Genomic DNA, 9253 nt, shown 5'->3' with positions numbered 1-9253 from the left:
AGTGCACATCAAGTTTCTTCAAAGCAGTGAGCAGCTCAAGCGTGAGGGCCACCCCAAACATTCGAGGATCCCGGGCTGGTATCACTGCATTTGCAGGAAAGGGTCAAAGGTACCTATCCATCCACACTCAGAAGAAGACCACAAATGGTGTTTTCTGTCGGCGAACATTATGTTTACCTGCAAATGGGCGTGAGTATAATGCATCAGATATGATGATTGAGTTCAAGCTGGCAGACTGCAGCTATCAGAGCGGTCTTCCTCTGCTCTATCGTACGAACAGACTCATCCTCGATAATCCGCAGGATTACATAATGTTCAGCTCCTGGTTCAACGCCAAGCAGAAATATGTTCGGTCAATCAGCTTACAACTCGAATGCCCGGCCGTTTACGATGCCCACGAGAGCCTCTGCAACTTGTCCACTGCATTGCCTAGATCCTTGCTACTACAGCGCCTTGAAGTGCGAATGCTCCTTCCTTGTCTTGGAGCTCCCCAAGGGAACTTGAAGAAGGACTGCCAGATGATGTTGAAATGTCTTAGAATGTTTCTTCGGGGTGGTCTCAGCAAGGGCAAGGTTGAACTACTCGTGTTGCATCTGCCGGAAGCAATGAATGATACTGTGGAGTGCGATAAAGAAGTCGATGCTGCGCTTTGGGAGGATGTCGATTGCCGGATTGAAATCGATGATGGCCCTGAAGAAGAGGAGGAGGAGGGTGAGGAAGAAGACCCGGAGTCCGATGACGAGAACCATGGTCTCTATATCTTTCCCACACAAGGCGACTTCTGATGACATGAATCAACCAAAGCAGATGAGCGAAATCGTTATAATTTAACTTCTAAAGCTGTACACATGAGCCTCCATAGCCAAGCCATCCTTCTTTGATTTCTTGGATGGAGCCATTCAAGGTCACTGTTGACAATGCAATGGTTAATGTAATTTTGTACACCGACATTGGAACAAAGTGACGGTTCTAGCTCGAGCGTTTAACGATGTGACTGCGAAGGCCTTATTCAAAGGACCAAACCGTGTCAGACGTGAATTCAGCAGACGTGTCCCCTTATCCTTTGCCACAAACTGTTTATTAATGGACAATCCGGTTTCATTCACTGATCATAATCTTGATGCCTTGATTATGAGCTATTATGTATTGAATTTTATATTCTCCTCTTCTTCTCTTTTTCTCTTTCTCCTTATCCTTCTTTTCCTGGATCCCCTCAGAACCATCAACACTGGAAAGCCTCTTTGAGCAAACCTCAACTGTCAACTACCAAGTTAGACATCTGAAAAGGTATGTACTCTGATGAAGTAAAGAAGCTTAAGACAACTACTTATAGCCTAAGAAGTATCATCCAGCTTATGAAAGCTTAGCCAAACTTTTGTGTACCTTGGGAACAACTTGCATAAGTCTTTTCATTGAGTAAGACTAAGGTCTTCCTACCTTGATCATGCCATCGTCTCGGTTGCAGCAATATGGAGAGGCTCCCCAGAAGTCACTATTCTTCACCAAGCTCAATCCCGATATTAGGCAGCTTATCTACAGCGAGCTTCTCGGATCACCCAGTACCCATGTTCTTGTATTTTACGAACGAGGGATCCGTGGTGTCGAATGTCGAATGGAATATATGTATGGCGGAAAGATACATACCAACATACTCTTAACCTGTAAAGCGGCGTAAGCGTACTCTTATAAGTTTACATGGTGAATAGATCGACTGACTTGGACAGCTTCAACGAGGGAGCATACCTCTTTTATCAACTTAACACATTCTACTTCAACGCACCATCCGACGCCGTCGATTTCTTTGCGTACACCCCAACGGCGATAGTCCGCCACATTCGATCTTACCACTTTGAGTGCCTCCTTAAAGGTGGTGAACAGAAGCCCATCCCAGACTTTGATGTGCTGATTTCGACTCTGGGTCGTTGTCTTGTGCGTGACAATGTCAAGGTGGAGCTTGGCATTTTATTACCCCATCTTTCGATCTATCACTACATGCCCTTCACTCAGGCCTGCAAAGAAAACACTGTTGAAGCGCTATGGCGATTTCTCACACTTCCAAAGCTGAGTGCTGCTTTCGTCATCCTGCCTCGCGGCTTTGCGGAAGAGGTGCAGAAGATGCTAGAGACTTCGGGTCCTCACATATCGTTTCATTGCCGCAATAAACCGCCATATTTCAGTGGTTTTAGGGGGCTACCGTTTCATTGGCTTCACGTATACCGTCGGGGCCTTCTTCACTGTACTTCTTCCCACCCTCAAGCACATCAGTAACCCCATGAACGGCATTCTGCAGCCAGTATTGGGTTCCGTTCGGAGTTGCGAGGGTCTTAGCCACGACGCCATCTCCGACCAGGTATTTCTCATCCAGCGTCCCCAAGTACAGATCAAATATTGGGGTGTAGTCAGCTGAGCGCCATGCGATTGACGCACCACAGTCACCGCAGAAACCACGGAACCGGCCTGGCGAGGAAATGTACTCTTTGAATGACAGGAAAGTGTTTAGTGCTGGACTAATTTGCTTCGGGGATATGACAAGGAATTGGGCGACCAGGGAAGACGTCCATTTGCGACACATGGTACCTGTTTTATGTTTGCTAGTTATTATGGAGTCTCTTGATAGGAATAGACATACATTGGCATGCTGATGACTATTTGTAATGAGTTAGCTCAAGTGATTAGAGATAATCCAAGCACAACTCACAATTGGTGGCCATGGGTACTCTTCGTTAAAGTTGACGGTGTACCGAATAGCACCACAGAGACATCCGCCTGTGATAGCAGAAGGGGGATCCTGGTTGTTATTGTTCATGATGATCTTGTAGTGTGCGAAATGGATGATGTGGGAGTTAGAGTATATAACAGTCCAAGGCCATTGAGATGAAAACCGAAATGCCGTCGGTTTAGGCGTGTATGAGGATCCAGAACCGATTGGATGATATTCCCGTGCATCCAAGACAACCAATCATGGTTTGACATACACATGAAGGCGCTATACACACTCAACTCTGGTCCTACTTTCATAAGAGCGAGTGAACGGGGAAAAGTGTAGTTTACCCCCGGGATCTTGCACCCAGAGAACTGCCCAGCTATGGGTTGTATACCTATGTACATGGGGACTCAACCTTTCTTGGGTACCTTGCAACCTAGCCTGCTTCCAAGTACGGAGTACTGCTACTCGTCACTAGTTCTTCATCAACCTGACCATTGCTCTCACCATCAGTTGAAGCGTCGCCATCTTGTTCCTCCTCAGAAGACGTTTCATAGCGGCTCGGAGGCTTGTGAGGACACATGTTAAGCTTCAGTCCCGCCTCTAGCTTTTCCGACCGTATTCCCTTCACAAGTTCCGAGAAGCCATCCATGCCACAACCATGAAGCACACAAGTGACCCGCCCATTGCCAACAAGCGTCTCAAGTCCGGTTTTAATAGCCTGGCCCGCAAGTCTTTTGCTCTCAGCAGTGTGCCTATGCCAGGGCTCCCTGTTGCTCATATCAACATGAAAACGCAGCTTGAGATCTTGCCTCATCTTTGACAGAGTATGGCATAGTATTGTGAACTTGATGGGTTGTGGTCTTCCCGTCTTTTCAAGCTCGCTTCCATAGCAGACCAGATCGTTGAATTCGATCGATACTCGAGTATCGACGTGTGTGAGTAAATGATTCAGATCAGGAGCAATTTGATTTCTTTGAAACTCCATGAATGCACTCATAACTTCAAACTCGAAAGTATTTGACTGATAAAGAATCTTTATACCTTGCTCAAAGCTAGCAGCAGTATGGCCATTAGTAACAGTCGTAATGAGCACAAGATAGGTGGATGACTTACGCTCGCTTGCAAGTAAGAATGAACCCCGATGATAAATAATGTTTCCGGTATCCTTCTTCTTCTTCATAATGGAACGGTAGACATGACCCTCCGAAGCAATGAAAATGCGTCCATCGGAGGCTTGCCTTCTGCCCCCGAGCGTTGCCGTTTGGCTGCGGAGCGCATTCAATATGAAGTCTGCGTTTGCCAAACAAGTCGATAAAGATCATATCACGAATTTCTGGCGGGACATATCTGGAAAAAGGAGACTGGTTCTGCAGCGAGCAATCGGTGAATCTGATAGCCATTATGCTGTAACGAGTGGAATGAAAGTTGGCGTAGGAGAGTTAGACAAGGATATGGCTTACAGGGACGTGAGAGAAACGCTAGAAAATGAGAAGCGGGCAGCAAAGTCAACAGATATTAATAGCTTCAGGATACGGCCAGGATAACAGGCCAAATAATTTGCAGATCAATTAGTGGTTGGCTCAATATATATGTAACATCAACTTCTGCATGTTGGTTCAAGCAATGGTCCGCCGCCGCCATTTGTTGTGATTGGGTGTAATATGCCACCCGCCCTGTCTCTGATCTACAGCTTGCATTCAATTGCGCTTCATAGCATAGCCACACGAGCATCGAGGTTATCACGTTAAAAGAATGAATAGTCTGGGATCCTAGATAGAGTGACGAAGACGAACCGATTTCTATCCCCCTTCCGAAGCCTCTGATATCGAAGATTGGAACAAATTGTATCTCAATTATTTAACTAAATTTCTCTTGCAAGCATGAAGAATCTTAAGGACATCAATAAGGATCTACCTATCTAATGATCCAAAATTGTACACGCATCATTTGCCATGGCCCATAACGACCCCCAAACAATAAAACAGTTTGACCCTTCTATGATAATCCAGTGCGCATCGTGTGCAGCTATACAACACTCCCATTCTCCCTCGCATAATTCCATTGCTAATAGTGAAAACAATGACTTCTCAAGTCCTCTTACGAACGACATCCCGAACAATGTTCCTACACTCACTCGGTTCCTCAAAAACATGCCACGCTTCAACTGGTACATTCTTGAATGCCTTTTCAAATCTCTCCAGCTGGTTCTTCTCTTCAATGCCAATAGCAGCGACATCTGTGGCCTTGCGGATGAGTATCATCTTGACCCAGCCTGGGAATGTTCGATAGCTACAAGCGAATTAGTCAAGCGGTACTATATCAGTGCGGGCTACTTACATCTCGCCATATGCCTCGGGATCGGATTGTGTTGAATCACCGATGAGAATGAGTTTTCTCTTTGGTAGCCACGAGTGAATCTTCTTCATGCGGTCTGCCTTGTACTCCTCAGTTCCCATTGTCAGCGCCGACAACAAGCCTGCCACCGTGCGCCAGCTCGAATCTCGGAGGATCAATGTGCCTTGCGGGAAGTAGCGGTCTCTGAATTCTCGAAGAAGAGGGTACAGGTTGTACGGGGATGCTGAGAGGTAGAACCAAGGAGTATCGCGAGGGAGAAGAGTCTGAAGCTCTGAGTAAAGCTCGGGCATGCCAGGAACTGGTATTGGCTCGTCGACAAAGGTGGTCTTGAGGATGCCTAGTGGATCGCTGGTCAAGGTGACTTTGATGGTGTCGTCGACATCTGAGCCATGTTAGTCTGTATTGCTGATAACCCATAACTGAAGAAACATACCGGATATGATGGCCCAACCCTCAGGTCCAGCATAGTAAGTCTGCATGTCATGAAGGCCTTGAGTGCCTTGAGGTACCAACGCCGTAGCATCAACTACCGACCCCTTATGGGCGTGATGAAGAGGCTCAACGCTCGTGGTAATACCATTGATACTCGTCGGTCCCAACTTAATCTCCTTCTTCTTATGCTCGATCCAGAAAACTCTCGCTGCTTGAATATCCCAGAGGAACGGGATGATTCTCTTCTCGATAACGTCGCGCTCGGCCGCATCGTCCGCCAAACCCAATGTTGAAGCAATTCCAGACACTATATCCGCCACGCGACACTTAGGCTCGTTCTCGAATACTGCAGCGACAAACTCGGCCTCCCACTGGTCGGTCTCAGGGTTTCGGTACGCCGTGTTGTCCATCAACCACACTATATCACCAGCATCGACGGCTTTTCCGAAGGGGTTCCATTGTGCAAAGCGCGAGAGCCAGGCTGAGACATTGACAGGTGCTGAGAGAGCAGTAGCTTGTGTCTTTTGAAAAGCAGCGGATTTGGGATCGGGCAGATCGTGCTCGATCTTGTCAAAGTTTCGGGTCTTTCGAGTGCGCAGTTGCATATCGGCTGCGAAAGCGCTTGGATCAAAGTCTAGTTTGTCCGCCATCTTGGAATGCAATAACGAGCTAAAGATATATACTATAGGATGAGTTGCCTTGGGGAGGCAAATGAGGTCTCGTGCTGTATGAGTCCTAGGAGCAGCGAGGCAGTATCAGGAGCCGCAAGGTCTCGTGGATGTCTAGGTCAGGTTTCAGGGCGTGAAAGTGCAAAAAATAGGCAGCGAGACAATGTTTTATGTTTAAGGTACTCTCGAGGAGGCGGTCTCATGGATTACAAGAGATAAGAAGGTTCAAGGTCTCAGTCACAGGAGGAAAGCGCGTGTGTTAAGGACTTGCCAGCAGCTCAGGACTTGGTTCTAATATACGTGACCTCATATGAAGATCAAATCAATAGCGCAGGAAATTGTTTATAGAGGCTGCGACGTGCTTTGTTTAAGGTCTTGGACTTGTGACGTCGCTGCGTGATACTAGCGACGCCGATCTCCAAGGCTTGTGGGGGTGGAGATTTACCCGCGTGGGCGCTATTCCTAGAAGAATGACCCGTCTAAAGTCAAGATTGGACCGTTTGACTGTGGCTTGCAGTGGGCTGTGCTACAATTCTGTTAAAAACAGGAGTCGGGGGGCCTTGAAGTGTGTTCATGTTGGCATCATATTTACAGTTGACCTCTCGGATGTTGGATTTGCCAGGCGAGAGAGGACCCTTGTAGTGAGTGATCGATCGAGGTTACAGGGGTTAGATCAACTGCCGTATTACGTCACATCCTTAACTCGACCCGACTCAACTGTTGGATCACGAGATGGCCGTCCGATGTATGGCCAAGCCAGAACATGAACGGGCATTAAACTCTGCAGGTTAGAATTAACCTCTTTGGCGATCAACCAACTTTAACTTAATCTCTTCCCTACCGATCTTCCCGTTTCATGGTGTTCCGCCCGCCCGCTTCCCTGGTAGTAGATCCAGCATCGAGCCGGCGATCTCGGCGTTGTGAGAGCCCCTTGTTAGCCCCTCAAGGTTCGGCCCGTACGTCAAGAACAGACTTTGTAGTCACTGATAGGGCTCGTAGGGTTGTCAAATTCGTATTGGCACTTGTACGGTACGATAGCTTATACATATGGAGATGCTCGTTCTCCATCTTATCAACAAAGCGATTCTATCTACCTACTCCTAAACGCCATCCATCCTGTCTTTAATCATATATGCATTTCCATGTCTCTATCCACCGGGTATCAGTCAATACCAACGCAATGCAATGCAATATCAAAAGCAAACTGGAAACCAACTGATAATACACGCTTGCTTGAACTACCATCCCCCGTATAACCAACCCTTCTTCTTCTGTGTATTGAACAGCTCGTCTTTGATTTCTTGCACAACCGCTTGAACTGTGCCCTTCATGGCCCTTTCGCTTATCGTCAACGAGTCGTAGAATAAATGGTCGTTCTCAACGGCACAGTCAGCCGTGACCTTGTCCTGATCGATAGTGAGATCAGACATGTCAGCCTTGACACACGAAGTCCAGACATCAGCGAATCGCATCGTCGCGTTTGGTGACATTGTACCACGTCCTCGCAGGTCTACCACCGCGGCATGCTGCATCTCGCCCTCTGTCATCGCATCGAGAAGCACCTTTCCAATGTCCACCGCCAGCCCGTTACGCATGGGGTATGGAGCTTGGATAACACGCTCGTCCTCGTATGTCTTCTTCGCCGAGTCTTTTGTGTCTTCGCTGTGCTCAACTGGCTCAACACTCTCGGTTCTCTTGCTCTTGGTCTTGCTTGATGCCTTGTCCTCAGAAGCCGGCTTCTGGGGTTTCTTGGTCGATCTCTCAATCCACTCAGCAACTGCAAAATCCACCTCTTGATTCCAGTATTTGGTCAGTTCCGCGGCATTTCGGGTATGCTCTACCACGCTGTTGGGAGCTGGTGGCGCTTGTCGAGCTTGCCATGCCGGTGTCAAGGACACATCGAATATCATAGGCGCGATAATGCGAAAGCTCTCGAATTTACGTTTGTCGACACTATCTAGAGCGCCGGGTGCGGTCAGCTCTCTGATCTGGGTTTCGGTCGCATTCGTCCAAAAGTCTGAGTACGCGATGGAAGTTGGGTCTAGTGATCGCTCGTAGAGTATTTCGGCCTGGTCAAGGATAACCCTCGCCATATCTGTAATAATGTCTTCCGATTTTGTCCTTGGCATTGCGGCCATGTTCCAGATTTCCCAAGTGCCGAAGCTGAAGATCCAGAGCGTTTCGCGCGGGGGGACTTCAGGTGGCGGCATTGCGAGGAAGGTCTTCACTTGGCTGGCTAAGTCAGGGACTTTATCTGGAGTTGGGTACTGTTTGGAAATGAAGTTGTAGTCGAAAGCTGGCTTTTTCTTCACGTCTGTATGTTTTGTGATGTTGAGAAGATTCTTGACGCCTTTTTGATGGAGTTCGTTGCTGATGAGGCCCCTGTTTGGTCGGCCATCTGGTACAAATGAGAGATAAGAACCGCAGTTAAGCTAGTCATCGGTTAGCAAGTAGGTTCGATGTCACAATATCGAGCCTTGGCAACTAACCTCGTCACATAATTCTTCTGTCCATGTTTTGCGTCGGAGATCTTTGACATTACCCATGACATCAGGGGATCCAAACACCACGATCCGCAAATTGGATTCAGGTTCTGGCTCATGTCTACCCCAAGAAAATAATCCAGTGGAGCCGTTTCTGAGTTGTCCACCTGATAGTCGATTTGGTAATACGCCGAAAATCAGAAAGGTGGTGAAGAAGAGGGCAGCGATCTGAAGGATAAGTTTGGGCGCGCCGCGCCAAACACGAGTAGAGCAAAAGATGACAAGATTCTTTCCGCCGAGTCTACCCATGACAGAATCTTGACTGTCACGACGACTTGGTAGTTGATGATCGAGCTCTGCGGGTGATTTCCATCGTGCTTGAAACATGATGCGCTAGAGTCGAGCGAGTAGAAACGACTCATAAGAGAAAAAGGCACGGCGATTTCAAGTACTGATGTGGGCCATGGGCAAAATGTATATGTCGTATGGTGTTGATGTGGCTGAGAAATTGTAGATAGAAATAGGACAAGTCTAGAGCTAGAAAATGCAAATTCTATGCCGATGATCCGGTGGTGGACGCCCAATTCGTGGAAGTAGCCTCTCAAAGT

At 47.7% G+C, this 9253-nt stretch overlaps 4 protein-coding genes across 4 annotated transcripts; 1 reads left to right on the top strand and 3 right to left on the bottom strand.

Moving 5' to 3' along the window:
* Positions 1 to 209: 209 nt before the first annotated feature.
* FTJAE_184 (uncharacterized protein) lies at positions 210 to 785 on the top strand (the record flags this gene model as incomplete). Its single annotated transcript, XM_037347971.1, has 1 exon — positions 210 to 785. The coding sequence occupies one exon, from the start codon at positions 210 to 212 to the stop codon at positions 783 to 785; it is 576 nt and encodes a 191-aa protein (XP_037212711.1).
* A 1397-nt stretch (positions 786 to 2182) lies between these two features.
* Positions 2183 to 2806, bottom strand: FTJAE_183 (DUF636 domain protein; the record flags this gene model as incomplete). The annotated part of the gene is made up of 3 exons (XM_037347960.1): positions 2183 to 2577; positions 2630 to 2645; positions 2699 to 2806. 3 exons carry the CDS (start codon positions 2804 to 2806, stop codon positions 2183 to 2185), a joined length of 519 nt encoding a protein of 172 aa, XP_037212710.1.
* A 334-nt stretch (positions 2807 to 3140) lies between these two features.
* Positions 3141 to 6144, bottom strand: FTJAE_182 (actin filament organization app1; the record flags this gene model as incomplete). Its single annotated transcript, XM_037347949.1, has 4 exons — positions 3141 to 3997; positions 4842 to 4996; positions 5045 to 5444; positions 5496 to 6144. 4 exons carry the CDS (start codon positions 6142 to 6144, stop codon positions 3141 to 3143), a joined length of 2061 nt encoding a protein of 686 aa, XP_037212709.1.
* A 1256-nt stretch (positions 6145 to 7400) lies between these two features.
* On the bottom strand, positions 7401 to 9032 carry FTJAE_181 (uncharacterized protein; the record flags this gene model as incomplete). Its single annotated transcript, XM_037347938.1, has 2 exons — positions 7401 to 8594; positions 8652 to 9032. 2 exons carry the CDS (start codon positions 9030 to 9032, stop codon positions 7401 to 7403), a joined length of 1575 nt encoding a protein of 524 aa, XP_037212708.1.
* Between the last annotated feature and the right edge of the window lie 221 nt (positions 9033 to 9253).

The sequence above is a fragment of the Fusarium tjaetaba genome (assembly GCF_013396195.1).
Source record: "Fusarium tjaetaba strain NRRL 66243 chromosome Unknown NRRL66243_c0000009, whole genome shotgun sequence".
Classification (NCBI taxonomy): domain Eukaryota; kingdom Fungi; phylum Ascomycota; class Sordariomycetes; order Hypocreales; family Nectriaceae; genus Fusarium; species Fusarium tjaetaba.
This window is presented reverse-complemented; position numbering and strand designations above follow the sequence as displayed.